Source organism: Scyliorhinus canicula, chromosome 11 (assembly GCF_902713615.1).
Source record: "Scyliorhinus canicula chromosome 11, sScyCan1.1, whole genome shotgun sequence".
Lineage (NCBI taxonomy): Eukaryota > Metazoa > Chordata > Chondrichthyes > Carcharhiniformes > Scyliorhinidae > Scyliorhinus > Scyliorhinus canicula.
The window spans coordinates 63,784,610-63,810,029 of NC_052156.1; the positions used below are offsets into that span (position 1 = coordinate 63,784,610).

The 25,420-nt window shown below is 40.9% G+C and overlaps 1 protein-coding gene across 3 annotated transcripts in view; it reads right to left on the reverse strand.

The window, feature by feature from the left end:
- The window catches only part of pdzrn3b (PDZ domain containing RING finger 3b), a 322,095-nt gene that overhangs the window by 99,812 nt on the left and 196,863 nt on the right, over positions 1–25,420 (reverse strand). The window contains exon 1 of one of the 3 annotated variants that reach the window (XM_038810682.1): positions 13,681–13,980. The exons of the other annotated variants lie outside the window; for them this stretch is intronic. Coding sequence (XP_038666610.1) covers positions 13,681–13,749 — 69 coding nt within the window. The 5' untranslated portion in view covers positions 13,750–13,980. Of the gene's footprint in view, positions 1–13,680; positions 13,981–25,420 lie in introns of those variants that run through there. 3 annotated transcript variants of the gene reach the window in all.

Below are 25,420 nucleotides of genomic sequence, written 5' to 3' on the forward strand. Positions count from 1 at the left end.
TGCAACAAGACCTGGACAATAGCCAGGCTTGGGCTGACAAGTGACAAATTACATTCGGGCCACACAATGAAATGAAATGAAAATGAAAATGAAATGAAATGAAATGAAAATTGCTTATTGTCACGAGTAGGCTTCAAATGAAGTTACTGTGAAAAGAACCCTAGTCACCACATTCCGGCGCCTGTTCGGGGAGGCTGTTACGGGAATCGAACCGTGCTGCTGAACTGCTTTGATCTGCTTTCAAAGCCAACAATTTAGCCCAGTGTGCTAAACCAGCCCCTACAAGAAAGAATGAAACTATCACTCCTTGACATTCAAGGGCACTCCCACTGCTGAATTGCCCACAAATCAACACCCTTGGGGTTACCACTGACTAGAAACTGAACTGCACTAACCATATAAATACTGTGTCTATTAGAGGTCAGAGGCTAGGAATCCTGTTGCGAGTATCGCACCTCCTGACTCCCCAAAGACTGTCCACCATCTACAAGGCACAAATCAGGAATGTGAGAGAATACTCTCCACTTGTCTGGATGAGTGTGGCACCCATCCACAAACATTCACTACTAAACCACAGTAGCAGCAGCGTGTACTAGCTACAAGATGCACTGCAGTAACTCACTAAACAATGCTTAGACATCACCTTCCAAACCCACAACTATCTAGAAGGACAAGGACAACAGACATATGGGAACATCACCAACTGCAAGTTCCCCTCCAAGGCACTCACCATCCTGACTTAGAAACATATCACGATTCCTTCACTGTCACGGGGTCCAAATTCTGGAAGTCCCTTCCTCACAGCACTGTGGGTGTATACACACCACATGGACTGCAGCAGTTTAAGCAGGCAGCTCACCCTCACCTTCTCAAGGGAAATTATGGTTAGGCAATAAATGCTGGCCTCAGCCGGTGATGCCCACATCGCATGCATTAATAAAATAAGTGACTATCTATACCCCTTTGCCAGGGAAATAGCACCTGTCCAGTTGCTGGTTATTCAAGAAACAACTAGAAACTAAACTAACAGAAAATGCTGAATAAACTCAACAGGTCCGGCAGCATCTGGGGAGTGAGAAACTGAGTTGGCTTTTTGAATCTGCATGATTCTTGTCGAGAAGAGTCGAAACAACTATAGCTAAAAATTATCTTGCAGTTACTTCATCAACAACCATAAATCTTGCAGTAATAAGGACTGTTTCCCATTGTGTAAATGACAGTGAAAAAGAGGTTAGGGAGGAGGAAAGTTAATAAAAAATAAACTAGTTTCACCGTAAGAAAATATTGTACATCCATCATGAGAGCCATTGCTAAATGTAAACAACTGCAATAAAATGTTTCAGAGAAGAAACTACAAATGTATTCACACTTTAAGTCTTAGGAGCTGAAATTGAGCTTTGGTTTATTTTTCTTAAAACTAAGGTTATCCAATGTATCTACCTATAAATCATGATATTATCTGACGGCACAGTAGTTCAGATTTGTTCACCATCAGTAAAGGTTGCTACATTACAACAATGAGTGAATCACACCATGGGAGATTGACTCATCAAGGATAATTTTAACTTTATGTAACAGTGCAAAATGGATAATCTCGATTCAGCCATCCATTATACCACCTCTCAGTTTTCATTTCCATCGAGTTGGAAGTTTGAAAATAACCTCACTGACTTTGAAGTTCAAATAAAGAGTCTAGAAGTGTTTGGAAACTCTGCATTAAGATGATGAATTGTGAGAAATGTGGAAACCTGAAGTACTAATTCCTACAGAGACTCTTCTGCTCGCTCACTATTTGGTACAAAGAGTAGCATAAACTCTGGGACAATGGCATAAATGCCATCTATGCTGTTTTCCTCCCAATGTCCAAAATTCTTCATCTGAAGTTATGGTGAGTGAGTGGGAGAGGCCTCCAGAAATGTATTGCATGGTTCCGTAACAAGAGAGAAAATCTTACTTTCCTTAAGATATTCCCAATCTGTAACTATCAACAGTGTCAGAATAGCTTGCAATCACTGACTCACTGTGGTGGTATGATTAGCATAGCTGCCTGCCATTAGTGCAGAACACCGGCTTACCATTGGCCCATGTCGGTCATGTGCCTTTCGACTGGTTGGTTGAGACCAGTCATGTGACGGCTCCCCGATTGGTGGAGAGGCTGAGTTAACCCCGCCTCCAGGGCGGGGTATAAATACCCAGTACTCCCGGCGGCCGTCCTTATACTGTAATCGACCGCAGGGCTAACATCTAGCTGATTAAAGCCATACTTTTGTCCAGCAACTCGTCTCGCGTTCAATTGATGGTACATCACTCACCATATAGATGAGCCCTCGAATCAATATTTACTTTCTCATACATATAAAAAAAACTAGAACATTTCTGAGTGAGTCTCAGAAAGGGGCTTAAAGCACTGTAACATGGAACGTTTGGGAGGGGTAGATCATCAATTGGATTATAAAGATTAATGCTGAAACCAATTGCAATAATTGCCATAATGAAGGTGATTTCCTGCGTGTAAAACCGGATGTATATGTATACTACTAGTAAAGTGAGCTATATGGTCAGCCATACAATCACAAGTGTGCATTGAAACTTTATCACCCATTGTAACTCTTGTGTGAGAATGAGTGACACTCCAGGCAAAGGACAGGAACAGCTGGTGCTATGACAGGAGATTGGTGGAGTCCCAAAGAAGTTTCAGAGTGGTAGTTTTCTCCCGTTCTCGGCTGATTTCATTTTTTTTTGGCATTGTCTAATATCGGAGTGGCTGTGATTGACAGACTCCAATATTCCCTCCCCTGTGACCTCGACCACCTGCTTTCGTACATTGGACAGATGTGTAGATGTACCAGTGCCATTTACAAATGACTGAAATGTGATCTGGTTTATGAAAAAATGATTGATTACAAGTGGAATTAAGGAAAAAAACTATCAACAGCTAAATTATCATTAAAAAAGAAATGTAATGCCCATCTCAGGCACAATGTCAGTCATTCTTACTTTTAAGAATTTAAATTCAGATAGACAGTGTAACTGGGACTATGAGGCCTTGATACTTGTATCCCCATTTAACCTTTCATACTGTTCCGAAAATCATTATTCTGCATTACATCCTCAGGAAATGTGACCTTTTAAGTTGAGCTGCCACAGAGTACAATAACAACACTGTATGCTTAATGTTATGAAACACAGAACCATATCCTGTTCTTTTGAAGATATTAGAGCATTCCGTCAGAAACATCTTCCAGCTTGTTTTTTTAAGCAATTGATGCAATCAATTAACTCTTTCAAGGGCTAAGTGTGCAGCAAGCTGAAGACTTCCTTCTAAATATTCCAAACAATTGTTGTGACGCAAAATCAAACAGCTTTTAACGCAACTTCTTCTACCACCTGATCCTCGAGAGCTGTTAATGTTCCCAACGATGTAAGCAAAATAGAGAAAAAAAATAATTCAAATAATTCTATTATAGAATCTTTCAACTGCTGGTTATTTTTCTTCAAATATGCCATTTGAACTTTTTCCATGGAGAGCTACATTGGACTACAAGAAAATAGAGAGATGTGAAGGAAATTACTTTTAAGCACATAAATGAATTTCATCCCCTGGGCATTGCTAATCTATCTTCATAGCGACTAAAAATAATAAAATTAAACTCAGCAGATAAAAACAAACACAGTTTTAGCCTGAACGGGAAGTTGGAATGCATTTAGAATCCTTAAATGAAGTTAATAATCCAGATTAAGCATTTTATTTCTTATATGTGTCACTGGATCACATACATTATTCATAATCAACTCAGGTGGAAAATTTCAATTGCCAGTTTCTCGCAAATGTCCAATTAAGAAGGGGACTTCAGAGCTACAGACAGGCGCCACCATCATTAAAGGGCAGTTTCTGAAGATTACGGGTCTCCTGCCTGTCAAACAGGGTCTTTTCTGTAGCTAAAGTAAATCAATGGCTGTAAAGCTGAAACTGAATACCCGGTGTAGAAAGAAAGCCCTTGTGGACTATGACCTTGTTTAAACAAATACCTGCCTACTTTCAGGTAATTGTGCCGTGTTCAAAGAGGCAGTGGTGGTAATGGGAGGAGTTAAAATTTTTCACTTAATTGACTGCGCTCAACGTATTAGGTCACAAGAAGGTACTGAATAGAGGCAACCAGTAAAATTCCTTCGATTTATCGCAAGAATTGGAACAACAAATGCCAGGTGGAGTTGACAAAGCCAGCTCCAAAAACCAGAGGGACGACAACAACGATCGGAAAAATCTGTTACAATGACCGTCTGTAAAGTTAAGAATCTACTGAAGCAGAACAGCACCTGGCCATGTGTCCACCAATTAGGGACAGGGGGTAATACATAAGCCAGACGACATAGTTAACCTGCTTGCTGATGTGTGCAATTAAAGATATATTCACAATTTCACACATCAAATATCTTGTGTGCCTATCAGGCATAAAAACTAGAATCCTAATAATCCGTTTTGCATTTGAACGTATTTACGTTACGTTAAAGTTATGATTGGCAATACTGTATAAATGTACGATTGACATTACCACATCTTGTGTATAAACCCCTGAATGCATCTACACGAGCTTTTTGTGCTAACAAATTATTGATTGACAAAATAAGCAATTATTGTACATTACATTCTGTTGTTTTACTGAGTTGGGTTAATGAACCTCCTCAAAAATCAATGAGCAGGAGAATTTAATGCATAATTCGGCATGAAAACACAAAATAATTGGATAAAGCAATCACTGGAGATTCCAAGTACAAAAGGTTATGTGAAAATGTTCAACTTAACAATACATATGGAAAGCACCGAGCAATTATTTATCTAAATCAATTGTAGCACTAAATGTAAACGTTTCGACAAGATGACCAACAGCCTTAACAATGTGCCAGGTTAAAAGAAAAATTATGATCCGAGGTTTGAGTCTGTTTACATAGAACGATACAGCGCAGTACAGGCCCTTCGGCCCTCGATGTTGCACCGACATGGAAAAAATCTAAAGGCCATCTAACCTACACTATGCCCTTATCATCCATATGCTTATCCAATAAATTTTTAAATGCCCTCAATGTTGGCATGTTCACTACTGTTGCAGGTAGGGCATTCCACGGCCTCACCACTCTTTGCGTAAAAAACCCACCTCTGACCTCTGTCCTATATCTATTACCCCTCAATTTAAGGCTATGTCCCCTCGTGCTAGCCACCTCCATCCGCGGGAGAAGGCTCTCGCTGTCCACCCTATCTAACCCTCTGATCATTTTGTATGCCTCTATTAAGTCACCTCTTAACCTTCTTCTCTCTAACGAAAACAACCTCAAGTCCATCAGCCTTTCCTCATAAGATTTTCCCTCCATACCAGGCAACATCCTGGTAAATCTCCTCTGCACCCGTTCCAAAGCTTCCACGTCCTTCCTATAATGAGGCGACCAGAACTGTACGCAATACTCCAAATGCGGCCGTATTAGAGTTTTGTACAACTGCAACATGACCTCATGGCTCCGGAACTCAATCCCTCTACCAATAAAGGCCAACACACCATAGGCCTTCTTCACAACCCTATCAACCTGGGTGGCAACTTTCAGGGATCTATGTACATGGACACCGAGATCCCTCTGCTCATCCACACTACCAAGAATTTTACCATTAGCCAAATATTCCGCATTTCTGTTATTCTTTCCAAAGTGAATCACCTCACACTTCTCTACATTAAACTCCATTTGCCACCTCTCAGCCCAGCTCTGCAGCTTATCTATGTCCCTCTGTAATCTGCAACATCCTTCCGCACTGTCTACAACTCCACCGACTTTAGTGTCGTCTGCAAATTTACTCACCCATCCTTCTGCGCCCTCCTCTAGGTCATTTATAAAAATGACAAACAGCAACGGCCCCAGAACAGATCCTTGTGGTACGCCACTCGTAACTGAACTCCATTCTGAACATTTCCCATCAACTACCACTCTCTGTCTTCTTTCAACTAGCCAATTTCTGATCCACATCTCTAAATCACCCTCAATCCCCAGCCTCCGTAATATAAGGAGGTCGCTCTATGCAGCAGAAGCCTACACTCCAAATAGCTGAAACTGTGGGATCAACCAGGGCTGAAGGTTAACACTTAGTTCAACATTATAGATTTAAGTTATTTCAAGCTATAAGACTCAAAGACCATTCTGGAAGGCACAACTACCAATGAAAGTAGTCCAGAATTACTAAAGATCTTATTGATCAATGACAACTGACCAAAATGATCTGACCATGATAGTACTTCTGACAAACGCCAAAATGTTTTATTTTCCTAGGAAACAAACTGCTCAATAAATTAGAATCAGGTCCAGTGAATCTAGCCTCACATGTCTTTAGAATAGGCTACACAAAAAGATCAAATATAGAGATCAACAGGCTTTATCCCTTTCTAATCTACAAATATTGTAGTGCTTCTCTTCATTAAGGCATTTGGGCCAGTTGCCTATAATTTATTTTTAGGACGATGTGAGGTTAATGGTGCAGAACTATGACTTTTCTGTCTTGTGTAGATCATTTGTTATACTTTTAATCATACAATAAAACTCCACTTAAATAGCACAGCTATTTAAATCTATATAAAACATAATATGTGTAATTTCAGTTCCATTACTGTGATTGAAGAAAACCTGCTGATATTTGAAGCTATCACATGATTCAAACTAACAAAAGAACCATCACAAATCATAAAAATATCCAGTCCACAGTCTGACCGTCATTGCAAACCAATATCTGTGCAATGAATGGTGCCCAAGTACTACCCATAATCTCTCTACTACAAATTATTTGTGAAGAGCGAAATATCGCAAGAATAAGCGGACAGCGAAACATAAAGGCAATATGGGTGGCATGGTAGCAGTGGTTAGCACTGTTGCTTCACATCACCAGGGACCCAGGTTCGATCCCCGACTTGGTCACTGTCTGTGCAGAGTCTGCACATTCTGCCTCTGTCTGTGTGGGTTTCCTCCTGGTGCTCTAGTTTCCTCCCACAAGTCCCGAAAGATGTGCTTGTTAGGTGAATTGGCCATTCTGAGCTCTCCCTCAGTGTACCCGAACAGACGACTAGGGTATTTTCACAGTAACTTCATTGCAGCGTTAATGCAAGCCTACGGGCACACTCTTAGTGCTAGCACCGAAAATCTGTTCATTCCTATAGGCTCGGGATAAAAAAACGAGTCTTTGTGGTTTTATGGGTCAGTGCTATCAGGTCATCAGGACAGCTTTTAAAAAACTGTGATTTAGTTGTTCAAAACAAATATGCAAGATACTGAAGTATTGATTCAAACAAGTTACCTTCACTGAAAGTCAGCGCCGGCCCTAGGGTTGCTGGCGCCCCGGGCAAGCTGAGCTTCGGCGCCCTTGGGGGGGGGGGGGGGGGGGGGCGGGGGGGGCGGGGCCGGGGACGAGGGGGGGGCGGGGCGGGGCTGAGGGGGGGGCGGGGCGGACCCGAGGGGGGGGGCGGACCGAGCGGGCGGACGGGGGGGGGGGGGGGGGGGGGGGCGGACCGAGGGGGCGGACCGAGGGGGAGGGCGGCCACCGCGCATGCGCTGGTTGGCACCGGCCCAACTGCGCACGCGCGGGACCAGAGTCTCTGGTGCCCCCTAGCACATGGCGCCCCGGGCGACTGCCCGAGTTGCCGGTGCCTTGAGCCGGCCCTGCTGAAAGTAACTAAGGCTCCTGCATAGAAACTGTATTTCAAACCCTTATTGAGCAATACTATTTTAGCTAACCTTTCTGTTTTCAACATTTTTCAGTAGTAACAATCCAGACGATTAAAAATTAATGAGTTGGGACTAAACATTACATGCTGGATAATGTACAATCAATGGCATTTCACTTTGGAAAATGGTGTTCAAGTTCACAGAGTAACATTTTATCCAACATTGTTATTCAGAATATTCAGGACATTAGTTGATGTAATTAGTGGATTATTATAAACATGTTTTTGATTAAGTGTAGTTCAGCATGTTTTGCTTTTGAGGGCTTCACATTCCAAATTGTGAATAAACACTGGCCTCATAATCTGGGGCTGGACTGAGCTAAATCGCTGGCTTTTATAGCAGACCAAGCAGGCCAGCAGCACGGTTCGATTCCCATGCCAGCCTCCCCGGACAGGCACCGGAATGTGGCGACTAGGGGCTTGTCACAGTAACTTCATCGAAGCCTACTTGTGACAAGAAGCGATTTTCATTTTCATTTCATTTTCCATTGAAAGGTAATTTTTATTTTGTTACAGGGCAAGGTGGTGGTGTTGTGGTATTGCCACTGGACTAGTGATGTAGATGCCCAGAGTAATTCTCTGGGGAGAAATGCTTTGACAAAGGGTCATCTGGATTCAAAACTTTAGCTCTTTTCCCTCTCTACAGATGCTGCCAGACATGCTGAGATTTTCCAGCATTTTCTCTTGGGATAATTCTCTAGGGATCTGGGTTCGAATCTCACCACGGCAGATGGGAAAATTTGAATTCATTAAAAATCTGGAATTAAACGTCCAATGATGGTTATGAAACCATTGTCAATTGTTGTAAAAACCCATCTGGTTTCCTTTAGGGAAGGAAATCTGCCACCTTTACCTGGTCTGGCCTCCATGGTTTACTCTTAAATGCCCTCTGAAATGGCCTAGCAAACCAATCAGTTCAAGGGCAATTAGGGAGGGGCAACAAATGCTGGCCCAGCCAGCAACGCCCACATCCCAAGAACAAATTTTAAAAAATCAATATTTTGAACATGTGTGTGTGAGAAATGCAGTTGACAAAGTAACCTACTAATGCGTTACCCACACTGAAAGAGGCATATTTTCCCAGTTAAATAGATCATCACACTTCTAACCGAGGTTCCTAAAAGTAGGACGATACCCCCAAGTTATTGAAAATGAACACATTTTGTATGTAGTCTGTGTTACCATTTTCAAAGAATTTCCACTTTGAGAAATGTAATTATCAATCAAGCAAATTTGAAATACATTCCACTCACTGATAAAACTATTACTTTGTGTTACGGATTGAGAAAGTTTATTTTGACAAAGTAACTGGCAGCAATTCTGGACATCTTTTTAACATGAAGTTTGGCAAGTTGACAGACCTGCATAAATTTGATTAAAGCTATATGTGTATCTGAGAAAGAGACAGGATTGATTAATAGGACGACTGCTTCATTTGGAAACTTAGGTAATTGCAAATCAACTATTTGGCTTTGCCAAATATAATTTGTTGCACACGTCTTCAAAATGTTTCTTTTGCTCCTTAGCCCTGTACTAGCACAGCTATTCCCTTTTGTCAGGAGTAAAGCTGTTTCTGTTCCACCTCAATCCCAAACACGGACCACTTGACTATACCAGTGTGATCTTTACTCAAACTGGTACCACTGGTTTTGTGCAGTGGCTCTATATCCATTGGGAATGATGTGGAGATGGACCAGACTCATAGGATGTAGAATCCTTACAATCATCAATCTATGCTGTAGCTGAAGTCAGGCCTCAGATATTCAACCAGATCCCCAAAATGGTGTTTAAAAAAATGATCGCTTATAGTCCTGTTCCTGAAATCTAATGCACAAATTCTGAATACACATTGCCAAACATTTCCAAAATTATATTCCCTTTTTGAATAAATGTTTTATGAAAGTATGTGGTAGAGATTCAATGGCATCATCAAAATAACTGAAAACAATGTTACCTGGAAAGTGAGGTCATCACCTTGAAAATACTGTTTATTTTCCCAATTGTGGTCATCTGGAGTGACATCCCTGTTGGCAGTAGCCCAATTTTCTATCTTTCCATAATGTGAAATGGTACCAATGCCAGCTATTTAATTTTCCACATTGCCTGACAAGCAGAATCAGCAGGGAGCTCATCGGAAATGCGAGGTTAGTTGTTCAAATGAGCATCTTGCTGATTCTCCTCAATAGGTTTCCACTGCTAATTTCACAGTGGCATTATTGTAACCATAGACCTTTCTTTGAGTAGCACAGGCACCTTAAGTAGTCTCCACAATGGTGGGATCCTCAACAAGAATGACATAATGCAGGTTTATATGCATAATGCATCTAATAAAATAATTATGAAGTAGAAGATATGTACATGTTTGGTCTGATAGCTCCACAAACACATTGTATTCATGTTGTATTCATTTAAAAGAATAAATTCAGAGTACCCAATTCAGTTATTTCAATTAAGGGGCAATTTAGCATGGCCAGTCCACCTACCCTGCACATCTTTGGGTTGTGGGGGCGAAACCTACATAAACAAGGGGAGAATATGCAAACTCCACATCGACAGTGTTGGGATCGAATAGAGCCGGGATCGAACCTGGGACCTCAGCGGCGTGAGGCAGCAGTGGTGACCTGCTGCGCCATTGTACTGTCTCATGTTGAATTCATAGCCAATAGTTCAACAATAAATATTTAAATTACAGCTACAGCAATTTCATATTGCTGCATCGAATATGCAATACATGAGAGATGAAAGTAGTGAAACAATAGTTTTCCGACTTCTTATTGTTGCATTCTTATTGTTGCAACCACAATTGCTACAGGTAGGAATGAACAAAACAACATGCATTTCAGAATATTACATTTCCAACCTTGCTAATTCAGGTTTGAGCTTTACTTTAAAGGTTATTTATGCAACTGCTTTACGCAGTAGCACTGTCTGTATAGAATAAAATACACTGGAAAATAAAGGAAATAGTCAATATTCATGAATATTTGTTCATATGTATTTCTCATCAATGCCAGCCAATAATTTTGATGTTCATGGGTAATAAAAAGAGGTTCATATTTAAGAAGGAACCACTACTAGTACTTGGAAAGTCAGTGCATACAGAATGAGTAGGCTACAAAGGCAATTCATCTGTTTGAGAATGCAGGTCTTGAAATTGAGCAGCAGTTTTGTCACAGAAATACCCCTTGACATCCAGAGCAAGAGAGCTGCAGATATAACTGATTACTAATAGAACACAGGAGAGGAGACTGGATAAAAGGTGAAAGTTGCCAGAACCCAGAAAGAAAGGAAATGGGAAAAGTGTATGTGAATTAGGATTTCAAACAAATATGCAAGAAATGACAGGGGAACTGGATGGATAGTCAAGCTACAGAAGCACAGCAAGCAGCAGGCAAGGAAGACATTCTCTCACCCTAACAGTGTTGAGACTATACAAGATAACAAAGATTCTATCAGGCAGACAAGGACAAAGGTCACTTGCCATAAAAGACATCAGCAGATTTGACTCTGAATATAGAAGAATTACATGATTTAATGGTGGTGGGATACTTTCAGAAAGTTCTGAATGGTCTGACCCAAAGTGAAGATTTTAGATATAACAATGAAAGAATCCAAGTTAAAATTAGGGTCATTAGAACTTGCGTGTCAAGGAAATTATAATCATGCAGCAGTTTAGAAAGACAGCGGCAAATGACAAAAAAGGCAGCAGAAATGATCAAGTTGGTAGAGATATAACTGCAAAAGGAACAATTGACCAAGCACATATGATTACAACAAAGACATTTCATAGACTGAAGGTAAGGTCGTACAACAAAGCTACCAAAATGAGGAGATATCATGCTGCATGGTGGAAGACTATATTAGTCTCATGAAATACATTTAATATAGGATTAATTAAAGTGCAGATACCAGAATGTATGAAGAACAGGATTAATTTAGAAAAGGAAGATTAAATCATGATTTAACATTTTGTCCTCGACAATATGGAAGAAAAGCCTTAGACAAATGAGCTATCAACTTCATCATTAAATTAATTGATCCTGAAAAACCCTTTGATTGCCCAGATAGACTTACACAATTGTAAAATTGTACCACCATCGTGGGTTTTCTTTGATTATATGCATCACATTGGAGTTCTAGGATGGAATGGCAATATTATGATGCAAAGGGAACAATTTGAAATAAAAATTGGGGTCCAGCCAGAATGTGCCAGCCTTGTGCACAAGAGCAAAATGCACCCAGGTGAAAGGGACAGTAAAACCTGACATTATCTGTATGACAAAGTATTAGTGACAGACATCAATAAAACCCTCACACATTGGACCAGCAGGTCAGGCTGGCAACACAATTAGTGCTGTAAACAATCTGAATAAATAGCATCAGCTCAAATAGTGAATTTGCCTTCCAAAATAAATTTCACCCTTTATCAGGCAACGGCAAAGTCTCATGCACCTTACAATTCGTCACTGAAACCCCAATAATGATAAAAGGTTCACAAAAAGCTTTTTCTTGCTTCAAAAAGTCACTTGGGCTTAACGGAGTATGATCCAAGGATGAACAAAGGAACTGCTGGTTAGTCAACTTTTGAAGTAAAAGTTCTTCAATTGATTTAATCTTGGGCTCAGGAATACTCTAGCAACGAAATGCACAAAGGAATCTCCAGGAAACTCTCGTCAGTTGGGCAGAGGTGCAGCAGCTGACCAAAAACAGGATGGAGTGAAAGAAACTGCCGCCATCTCTTGTGCTTTCTATACCAGCATATGTCGCAACTTCAGATTCTTGAACTATAAAGCAGCAGTTTACTTTGCTTCTGCCTATTGTGCATCATTGGAACAATAAGATTATTTGCCATTATATTATGTGCCCTCAGTTGCTGTTTGATTGGTAGAAGATTGTCTGAGGTTGATGAGATGCTCATACAGTTCAGTCTCACATTGTCGCATTTTTAACATTGTTGCACAATAAAAGGCATTTTCAGCTTTAATTAAAATGTGAATTTATTACCAAAAAAATGTGTCATTTTACCAGCGATGTTTATTTTAAATATGCTTGGTCATTAAATAAACGTGCAGCCACTAAATAAACTCTGATTTTCGACTGACTGGGGCATTCAGAAGGGAACATATGTACGTTACTATTATTAATGCATGAGCATGTAATATTTTAAAATCGGTGGATAGCTTTTACACAATGTGAAACATAGACTTTAAATCCAAGTGCCACTCAGCTGGCAGCCTGAGCTGCAGTGCCCCCAACTGCTGTTAGATAGACATTGCAATAGGTAAGGGACATAATAAACTTACTCTGAATTGAAGTACAAGCATCTCAAGTGTGATAAATCCACACCATTTTTCTCTTCAGTTTAGAACCAGGAACCGTTAAGGTGGTTAAGGCAAAAACTCAAAAGCTAAATCGCACTGTGCAATACTTGAGAGAAATAATCTAGGTTTTACTATTCACCCAAGATTGACACTTCTATCCCCAGTACGTTCACAACTATTACAGGACATGTTGCTGGAATACTTAATGAATCTGCACATGCCAAACTTCACAGACTACAACAAAACAAAGATATATATATAACACACATATATATACACACACAAATACATACGCTTGTACTCTACCTTAAATAATCCCCCACACTGATTCTATCAACAGCTTCACACATGTATAAAATTTCAATTAATTAGTACCCAATTCTATGATTTTAAGATCAGGAAATGCTAGTCATGCTCAGAGATAGAAACAAAAATGAAAGGCTATCACTACCTAATAATGAAGGCTTATAAAAGTAAAGTTAAAATTGTCTGAACATCTTGCTTGCACCACTAACTTTTCATGCATTTACCAGGGTTTGCAGGCGGTGAATAGTCTTTCTAGTTTAATGTTCTAACATGCGACCAAAAACCTGATCATTCATCATTACCTGGCAAACTTCGTACAGCAGTTTGTACTGCTCTTCTTTTTTCTGCAGGGAACACAGGTTGCAGCCCATGTTGGAGAAGTGTGGATAGAAAGCCTTCCTTGTCCAGATCTCGTTCTTAAAACGGCTCAGTTAACTGTCATTCATGTGGATGTCACTTGAAGTAACCTAGGTGAATCACTTCAGCTGAGACAAATCACACTGGTAGCAGAGACAACCCGGGTCACAGAAAGCAACTGGCTCTTCCCCTCTCTCTCATTCACACACACACTCAGTTACTGACTCTCAAACACGCTTCCTGCTCTGCTTTCGTCAAGCTGCTGTATCGTGCTTCAGCGCACACTATATAGACTACTGCTCATGCATATTAATCAGCCTCATTGATTATTCATGACGAGCCATGATACAGGAGGTCATAATTGTTGACTATGACAGATGAAATTTCCCTAATTAAGAATCAACTGCTCTATTATGGCAAAACATCCCGACAAATATTAACACCTTTTATTTCCAAAGCCTACTTTCACCTGCTGTTGGAAAAAAAATGGCAGTTTCCTCACTCGAGCTCTTTGTTGGTGTCATTCTGCTTTAACTGTGCAAAATTAAAGAAACAATTTATTTTCCAAAAGCAGAACTGTAGTCAGAAGGTTAACACAAGGCTGACTTGCATTCTACATTGTTAAATATGATTTATTTCAATTTACTGGACACATTATTTCGCAATTTCCGTTCACCACAAATAATTTAGTTTTATCATTGCAAGTTAATTTCTGTTAACTCAATACGGTAGGATCCCTCAAGCAAGGGATTTTGTTGCAGATTCATCACATTCATCCACTGGACAAATGAATGCTATGAAGTACTATTACATCTCGACATGCACCAAAATATAGCGTGACGGAGCAGAATTCTGCAACTTAACCCAGCAGTCCCATTTAACCCCTTTGTTCAAAGCTCAATGGATTTGGCTATGATGTATACATGCTGACACTAGCAAAGGGATTTAATATAACCAAACTATTAGTTAGTCCCATTTATTGTTTTTGTTATATTTTAAGTGCAGCACATCACATGATCCAGCCTAATCAGCTTCTTGCATACATGTAGTTAGAGATGAGCTGTGAACTTTATAAATCTTGCCACTTTTAGGGTAAATCGTGCCAGGATGGTAGGGCTGGATACGTGCTGCTATAATATAGTATGCAAAGGTGGTGAGGACTGTCCCGAAGCCTCACCAAGAAAACTAGAATGATGTTTTTTTGGAAACGAAGAAAGCATTCCTGTCACTTTTCAATTGGAATGCAAACAGGAATGGAGTGTGAAAAATGATTTCCTGGCATAATTGATGTCGCAATCTTTTTCAGGTGTGTCATCATCGCACGAGTCACCCAATGATTCAATATTGTTGTCTCCTGCCTGCTTTTTCCCTCTTTTTCTGGAGAGGAATTAACCCAAGTCAGTTACATAGGTGCTCGCTCCTGACTGCCATTCTTCATGAGTAAGCCGAGCCAGCGAGTGTCTGTAGGCAATTGCATTTTGTGAGGCAACACAAGAACAATATGTTCTCGCTTCAAATTTTTGAACCCAAGCTTTCCTGCAGGGACATTAGTCATCAGGGATGCGATATGACTTTCCACTCTTCAGCCTGAGGATGATGAGGCTAATGCTAGTACTTCAATTACAATGCTGGTGGAGCGCAGTCAACAGGTAATTAATTCATGTTTCAATTATGTTGCACCCCAAACACTATGGTTCATAAATGGGTTGTCCCATCGCCCAAATGCAGCATACACAATCTGAGTATTTGAATTATAATGAATGGTGACAAACTTCATATTACCACTTACGTCAGATCAAACAAAGAGTCAGTGCCGATATAAATAATTTGCATTCAAATATAGTGTGCTTAATGCAAATAGAATGCTAATGTATAAGGTGTGAAACAGATACGGGCATCATGGTGACACAGCGTTAGCACTGCTGCCTCACGGTGTCACGGACCCCGGTTCGATTCCAGTCTTGGGTGACTGTGTGGAATTTGCACGTTTGATCAATGTTTGTGTGGGTTTCCTCCGGGTGCTCAAGTTTCCTCCCACATACGTGAAGGTTAGGTGAATTGGCCATGCTAAATTGTCCCTTGGTGCCCAAAGATGGGCGGGTTAGGTGGATTGGCCATGATCAATGCACAGAGTTATGGGGATAGGGCAGGGCAGGAGGCCTAGGTAGAGTGGTTTTTCGGAGGGTCGGCGCAGGCTCCATGGGCTGAATGATCTCCTTCTGCACTGTTGGATTCTATACCAATCCAAAGAAGTTAGGGTCAATAACCGTAAGCCTGGAGGATTGGGGGGGGTTCAGGAGTTTCAAAGTGGTTTCAAGAGAATGTTCAGAATGAAACCTAGACGACCGAAGGCACAGCTGCCAATTATGAGTGAAGGGATGTGGGTATAGAGGTGGCAAAGGGCAGAGTCAGAAGACCAGAGAGTTTGGGCTGAGGGTTGGGGGTGGGGGGGGGGGGGGTTTGTGGGCATGGGACAGAGCAGATGAAATGTTTCCAAGCATTTCACTTTGAGGAAGCGATTGACCGCAACACCATGCAATTCTCATCATGACATCATGACTCTTACCTCGAGTACTTAAATCTGATTAATAATAATAATCTTTAGCATTGTCACAAGTAGGCTTACATTAACACTGCAATGAAGCTACTGTGAAAAGGCCCTAATCATCACACTCCTGCACATGTTAAGGCACACGGAGGGAGAATTCAGAACGTCCAAATTACCAAACAGCAGGTCTTTCGGGACTTGTGGGAGGAAACCGGAGCACCTGAAGAAAATCCACGCAGACACGAGGAGAACCACAGATTTGTAAACATAACTAAAAATGTTTCCTGATCATGTATTCAGGAAAACAATACTTTTTCTACAATTGAAGGTATTATTTAATTTTTAGCAATACAATTGATTTCTGAGAAGAAAAAAAACTCTCTGTAGCACTGTTTAACAAAATTCCTTCCCTGTGAGTTTAGTAAACATGCCTTGCTTGACTAGTTTGACTTTTGCTTTTTTTTTTGTAAAAATTCAATTACTACTATTATTTGTGCTTCATGATGTGCAATGTTTGTGTGTCAAAGCGGAAGTGTGTGAGCCGATGAACAGTATCATAGTTGCTGCTCTGTTGTCATGTCTGCATGGTAAATCCGATAACAGACTATTGCTCTGCAGAAAGGGAGGCGGGTGTTGATGATGCTCATTAGCACTCACTCAGGGGACCTAATAATCTGATTTCTTCCCTTTAATTTTACGTAATTGCCTGGATTTAAGCCAAACCAGAAGGATACAGAGAAAAGAATGCAGTTTCCCCATCAGCATTCCTTGGCGATTGTTGAACAAGAATATTTGCTTAGCAAATGCCACACAAAAGAAACGTGGGAAGTCTGCTTGGGATTAGAGCGTCACAATATACTCATAATCCTTGAATTACAGGGAGTGACTGAAGTTTCTAGTTTCCAACCTGTAAATCCACGTCATTGCCATCAATAAATGCAACCAACAGAAATACTAATTAACAACCACAGCTAATGAGTACACCACTTACATAGAATTTGCAGCCTTTTACGTCACATAACAAAAACGCCATCCATGGAAAAGACCCACTCTAATTTCCTTTCCGCCAGCCAAGAAATCTGGTCAACCGTTTAATACAATTACCAACAACGCTTTCAGAAATATTTCTATTGAACTCACTGGAATTTGCATGTAATTTTCACATCAGATACCAAAGCTTCCTCGTCAGTGACAACAAAAAATACGTATGAACTAACTATTGACCATCATTTGACGTAATGTAGCAAAAGGCCATGTAACGTCTGAAATATTTCTCAGATTAGTTCAAAAGTGCACATTTTCAGTTTCATTAACCATTAAATTATTCAGATTTTTAATGGCAAGCAGATTTTTATCATGCATTTAGAACTTTAAAAATACTGAAGCAAAAGAAGATTAACATTTTTGTATGTATGTCATTAAAATTCATTAATGCCACTGATAGGTTATAGACTATGGAATCTTGCTTGTTCTTCGCATAATTGAAATAACAATCATTAAAATTTCAAATTTTAATAAATAAATATTGAATAATTGACTAACAAGAGGCTTGTAACATCTCCAAAGTATTATTCATGTCTTGTCATTATCAAATAAGTGTGGCCATTGGATCAATTATTTTTTGTATCAATGAAATGAGCATTGCAGTCACTTTTAACTTTATTACCCCAGACAGTCACCTGAGGGAGCAGAGTGTCTACTTCTATTGTCGTACCCAATGGTTTCTATGGAATGATAGTTGAGCAGTCTAAATCACTCTCTATCAGGTTACCATCCAGGCAGTGAAAGTTGACAATGATTTTCATTGTAACGTAATGGGCTTTAAAAGTAATGCTGAATTAACAGTCTATTTTTTTAAAAAGCAGATGGTATGCCCCAGTAGTAGAACTTTTTAGCCTAGAAATACTTCAGAATACCAGGCTGGGCATATGTAAAAGGCTGGTTCTCATCACGTTCTGCCATTTATCCTGTCTCAAATCTCAGGCATTGAGATATTTCAATACTCAAGAGTAGTGGTTAGTGCCTGTAGCTGTAAAACAGAAACACCTATCTTAATAAAGAGGCAGAGTTTAGAAAGGCCTCTGAAAGGAGACACAGGAGATTTGATTCAGTCCAAAAGAAAGAAAAGAAGCAAGATCCTTCATGTTTTTCAAATGCCACATCACCAGTCCCACAGGGATGGATCATGGTTTATTGTTTTGGTCAGCCCAGAACAGAACAGAATCTATGCCATCTCTCCCAAGGTAAAAAGGATCTATAGAACCAATAGAAGAACTTGGGTGCAGTTACTAGGGTAGCCCAGAAATGCCTCAGAAATGTAATTAGAGCCGGTTGCTGACAAAATGGAAGCGGATTTGAGATTATCCCCAGCCTCTCCCCAACCCCACCATCTCAGTGTAGTGCAGAGTTTTAAGGGTGGCGATCGAACAGATCATTGCCCGAAGTTACAAACTTCCCTTCCATTTTGGACCGTGCCTGTCCATCTGTCATCCCACAATTCTATACATCATATTTTATCCTGTAGAGCAAAGTCGTGCAAAATAAAGTAGACACAAGTAAACAAACGAGCAAGAATGATAGTTATCTGTTCTGTATTCATTCCTTTTGCTTTTCTCTCCAGATGTTGAGTCTCTTTAAAGTGAAAAAGAGTGGGCGTGGTTTTCACCATCACTCTGGCAGGGTGGTGACTGATAGATCCTGAACCAGCCCCACAGAGATTGGGTTCGATCTTCAAAGGGTGCCCCAATCAAAACTGGAACTGAACGACCACCTCCCTCTGGATTTGGATTGGATTTTGTTTATTGTCAAGTGTACCAAGGTACAGTGAAATGTATTTTTCTGCGAGCAGCTCAATAGATCATTAAGTACATGAAAAGAAAAGGAAATAAATGAAAATACATAATAGGGCAACACAAGGTACACAATGTAACTACATAACACCAATCACAAACAATGAATCATCGGGCGCAAGTGTCAGCGGTGCTCCCCGCCCACTTCAGTGCCCGCTTCTCCTCACCCAACTGTGCCAGGTCAGTACTGGCATGGCACTCTTCCCCCAGGGAGCTACCCCTACATTCATACGCATGGAGGGACCCTCTTGAGTGAATCTTGTTTTGCCAAACTTGTTGTGAAGTTTGTGGACGTGATGTCGCGTTGGCTAGATATGAACATTCAGTAAAGGGGGAATCATGCGGCGGTGGCCATATATAATATTAACATTTATTCAAATGTATTATAATGAGGTTCTTGCCCTTTGTGGACCCTCGTTACATCACCGGTGAGGGGCAGGATAAATCGGAAAACGAGATTTTCTCTGGACTTTGCGCCGATGTTGCTGTTTTCTCTGATGGTGAATACAAGCTGAAAATCGGCCCAAACATCTGAAAGCCACAACATTAGTTTCTATATGTACTCCAACAACACCCAGCTCAACCTCACCACCACTTTACCTGATTGCTTGCTCCAATGTTGAAAAATTGTCAGATTGTTTATCTGACATGTAGTACTGGATGAGCATAAATATCTTCCACTTAAATATTAGAAAGGCTGACACTGTGGTTTCAGATCCTGCTCCAAACTCCATGGCCTCGCCAGCTACTCCATCCCTCCCTCTGGCAACTGATTGTGATTAATCCAGTCTGTTCACAATCTTGGTGTCACACTTGGTGTCAAACTTGATCATGTAAGCTTCTAACCTCATATTCGTGCTATCACTAAATTCTATTTCCACCTCTGTAACATTTCTCAACTTTGCCCATCTTGGCTCATCTGTTGCCGAAACCTTCATTGGTCCCTTTACTCCATCCAGACTTGACTATTTTAAAGCACTCTTGGACGGTCTTCCACATTTTATCCTCCATAACCTTGAGGCCATCTAAAACTGTTGCCCATGTCTTAACTCATAGCAAGTCCCATTCCCCTGTCATCTCTGTGTTCGCTGATACTACATTTAACCCCAGTCAAGCAACATCTTTATTGTAAAATCCTCACCTGTTTTCAAATCCTTCTTGCGTCTCTCCCCTTTCTATCCATGTAATCTCCTTCAGCTCTGCAATCCTTTGAGATATCGGCACTTCTCTAATTCTGGTCTCGAGCATCCCTGTTTTAACTGTTCCACCACTGCTAGCTGAGCCTTCAGCTGCTTAGGCTCCCAGCTCTGGGATTACCATCCTTCACCTCTCTGCTCATCTATCTCACTTTCCTGCTTTTAAGGCACTTCTTAAAATCTACCTCCTTGACCAAGCTTTTGGTCACCAGGTCTAATACCTCCTTCTGTGCCATGATATCATATTTAAAATGCTCCTGTGAAATGCATTGGGATGTTGTATTATTTGGAAGGTTCTTCATAGATATTTGTTGTTATTTGCCTCATGGGTGTTTATGGGACCATGCTGCACGCAAATTGGCCACTGTCTATCCCAACTTTACGATGGTACTTCCATGTCAAAATTCCATATCAGCTGCAAAACACTTTGGAGCATCCGGGAGTTATGAAAGGTAATGCATTAATGCTAGTTCTTTCTTTGTTGCCTCTATTCAGATGAGGAAACAGTCGTGCTGACCGTCTATCAGGCAACTGATTCCAATGCAGAAGTCTACCTTGAGGCACTGCTATATCACCAAAGTGGTCTGTTTGCAGATAAGACATCAAACCAAACTCCCATCCTCCTGTTCAAGTACAAGAGGTTCCATGATCATTTTCAAACAGGAGCACTCAATTCTCATGGTATCCAGGAAATCTCCTTTCAACTAAAAGCAGGGAAAGTCGTCATCTGATTATTCACTCATTTGCCTTTATCGAATATTACTATACACCAACATTTGCGAACCTAAAATTACTAACTATACTTCAACATTAGTCATGATTAGATGCTACATAAAAGCAAGCTTTTTTATTTTTTTTCTTTGAAACCTTAAGCACTCATAGCAGGCATATGAGAGAGACTCCTATTGCTACATCTGTAGTCTACTTAAATGCAATTGCCAATACAGTTGTCAGTGGTCTGCCCTGCTGTCTGCAGAACAACTGTTTTTCCATCTGTTCCACTGCTGTGGGTATAGTGTCAAGTGCTTGCTCAACATGGTGCATGTGTTGTAGCAATCTCTGTTGACAAGCAGGCCTCCTAAGGTGTATATTATCAGATGACAAAAGAGGGGCATTCAACACATGTGGCTTTCTGCCCTGCATCCCCTGCCCTCTCAACTACCTACCCTGCTGTTGCTTCATTACCTGTTACCTTGTACTTAATTGCTGCTTTCACTAAATGTCTACAAAGGTGTATATATCTGGACTTCTCATGGATTTAAGTAAAAGTGACACTATTTGGTGCTGTAGCAAATGTTCCCGTTTCACTGCTCTAGTAAGACCTTGTCTTCTTTATGCTCTGCAAAGACAGCAGATGGAAGATAATTAGAAAATAAGTACCCTTCTCCATGTTCAGTAATGCATTTTTATGATGTGAAGCAATATGCAGCATATATGAAAACATTGATGGTGCAAATACATATCTGTTGCACAAAAGTAGTCCATAGAGTGTTCTGATCTCAATGATACAAACTCCTTGAATACTTCTCTCTCTGAATCTCCACATATGCTGTTCATGCATTGTCAAATATCGGTTGGTTGATCTGTCGCTATTGAATACAAGCTGCTCATTTTAACTTTACTCCCATTCTGTAATGGCCAGTGAGAACCACCAACATGTCTCATTTCCCTGCTATTATATTACCTACATGGTTATGTGAATACTTAGCTTTTTCATTTTTAGCTATAAAAAAAAAGCTGAAAAAGAATCACACATATTGGGCTGGATTTAATGCATATTGCCGAGGGCAGGAACCATGGGAACTGGGCCCACTTAATCAACATTACTTTGTAAGCAATTATTTTCCACAGCTAAAAACATCAGCTTTCATGCATCATAGCCAGACTGAGACATAGTTGTATTCCTTTGTGCCCTTTCTCAATTTATAAAATATATTTCACTACTCTTATGATGTTCAATTGTTCACCTATCCCAAGTTGACTTGGTTGACAGCCAAGCTTTGCGAGTCGGTAGTGAGTGCTCAGGCCACCACCCTGAATCAGAAGGCCATTTAGAGAATCTCAATATCATGAACCATAATTAGACATGAAGCACCAGAAATCAGGAGACAGGACTAATACCCTGTCTCTAGGTTTCCAAGGGGGTGGGATTTTCCAGCAGTCCAGGCAGAAGTGGGCTGGAGATGGGTCTGTTGCTCAGGCAGAAATAGAGGTGAGCAGAGTCCAGAGCAGGAAGATTAAAAGACCAACCTCCGTTTAAAAAAAAAGCCCTGGCTCAGTTCTTCTGATGAAAACAGTTGCTGATCCAAGTACAGTTGAACCCCTGATCACTTTAAACCAGCCATTACCCAATCCCCTCCCCACAGCCCCACCCCTCTCACCTCCTTCAACTCATCACCCATTGACTAGGTCACAACTATCCAATAGGTACCCAGCCTGATTCTTCAAATCAAGTGTATAAACAGAGTCAAGTATTGATAAAATGGCTAGGTAATTGGATTGTACAAGACCCCAAAGCTTTGTCACGTTAACAAATAAACTTTGGAGCTGCTACCTCAACAGATGTATAGACTGAATACACAAAAGCAATGGGAAAAGCTGAAACAATTAGGCACGGTTATCATACTCAGGCCAAACTTCAATACTGTAAGTTATACTCCACCATTAAATATATTTTGGGTTAACATGGGACTGAGTACAGCAACACCGACATGATGAAGGCAAGTAACATAGAGCCAAGGCCAGTCTCGAAATAGATAGCAACATGCAAGGATCGAGTATGGGGTCCTCTCAATACCTTTACTCTCCACTGTGAATATGTATAGTTCAGTATCATCCATAAAGACTTCTTTGTAACTACAGCAAGACTGCTTCATGGTGTCCAAACAGTACACACCACGGGTAATGACAACAGAACAGATCATATTTCACCAAATGTTTTAATTCACCTGAAGAACTTTCCACATTTACAATGTTAATCTCTTACTTGACAGTTTGCCAGTTGGCAGAAATAACAACCTGGCAAATGCATTACTTGAAGCGTAATTACATCTCCCAATCACACCACTGCGATGACTCACCTTAGTAAAATTAGATACAATGTATGATACAGCATTTAATGATGAACTGAACAGAGGTTGGCTTGGGGATGTTTTGCTGTAGTTGTGCAGGGCACTGGTGAGAACACACCCGGAGTACTGTGTACAATTTTGGTCTCTCAATTGATTCATGGGATGAAGGTTGGGTCAGTATCCATGAAAGTTTAGAAGAATGAGAGGTGATCTTATTAGGGCAGCACGGTAGCATTGTGGATAGCACAATCGCTTCACAGCTCCAGGGTCCCAGGTTCGATTCCGGCTTGGGTCACTGTCTGCGCATCCTCCCCGTGTGTGCGTGGGTTTCCTCCCACAGTCCAAAGATGTGCAGGTTAGGTGGATTGGCCATGATAAATTGCCCTTAGTGTCCAAAATTGCCCTTAGTGTTGGGTGGGGTTACTGGGTTATGGGGATAGGGTGGAGGTGTTAACCTTGGGTAGGGTGCTCTTTCCAGGAGCTGGTGCAGACTCGATGGGCCAAATGGCCTCCTTCTGCACTGTAAATATGTAATTAAAACATACAGAATCCTCAGGGGTCTCGATGGGGTGGGTGCAGGGAGGATGTTTCTTCTTGTAGAAGAAACTAGAATTAGGGACACGGTTTGAAAATAAGTAGTCTCCCATTTAAGGCAGAGATTAGGAGAACTTTTTCTCTCAGAGGTTGTAAGTCTGTGGAATTCACTTCCCCAGAGAGGGTTGGAGGCAGGGTACACAGATTTTTGACTAACAAGGGAGTCAAAGAGCATTGGGGTCGGCAGGAAAGTATACCAGAGGATACAATCAGATCAGCCATGATCGTACCAAATAACAGAGCAGGTTTGAGGGGCCAAATAGCCTACTTCTTCCCCTCAGGTACGTACGTACCTTATAAACACTTCCCGCCTCCAAGCGGCTTGTGTGCAACCCAACAGGCTGTCTTGCAGGAAGGTTACAAAAGAATGATTGGATACTGGCTCTCAGTGAGCTCAGAACGCCGCCAAATGCTTCCTTCTCTGCTTCTGATGCTGATGTTTCTGTGGTTTGGCCCTTCTGTGGTTTTTCAGCCAGGACTTCTGATTCTGGGCCCAAGATGTGTTCACTTCACTGCTAGATGCCACAAATTAATCAGAACTTAGGCTATCAATCTAGTGTTAGAGGTGCTAGAGAAGTGTCTGAATACAGATGTGCCCTGTTGGTCAAACATCAATAATTGGGGCAGCACGGTGGCCTAGTGGTTAGCACAACCGCCTCACGGCGCTGAGGTCCCAGGTTCGATCCCGGCTCTGGGTCACTGTCCGTGTGGAGTTTGCACATTCTCCCCGTGTCTGCGTGGGTTTCACTCCCACAATCCAAAAAAATGTGCAGAGTAGGTGGATTGGCCACGCTAAATTGCCCCTTAATTGGAAAAAATAATTGGGTAATCTAAATTTAAAAAAAAACAAAACATCAATAATCGCATAAAAGAAACTGTAGAAAACGGTTTGCAACTACGAGCTTTATTTTCATTTCTTGTTCCCTACAAAAAGAAAGGGGAATCAGTCTTACATCCTTAGGGGGGGGGGAGGGGGGGGGGGGGGGGGTCAAAGATCCACAGAAAGAGGCTCAGGACAAAATATACTGCAAGGGCAAGTTCAGAAATTCTATGGCCCTGTGAGGGAAGTTACACTTGCATGGACTATTGTTCAGGAACAGGACTATAATTGAAGTGTTGAATTTGCTCGCGCTTCGGTTATGGCATGTTACTTACAAACTTGCCGTTTCTCAAACAATTAGATATAAATAAACCTATTTCTAAATATTTCAGTACTGTAATCTGTACTGCTGAAGATAGTTGTACTGGGTCAGTTGGCATTGTTTGCCGATACTTTAAGCCTCCTCACGTAAGAAGTACAGTCTCAAATCCTAATCACAGATAAGTGTCATGTCCATGGAACATTACAACAAAGAAGTGATTATAACAAACAGCAATGACTTGATTTTAAAATGCTTCTGCTGTTATTTCATATTTTTTAAAAATTT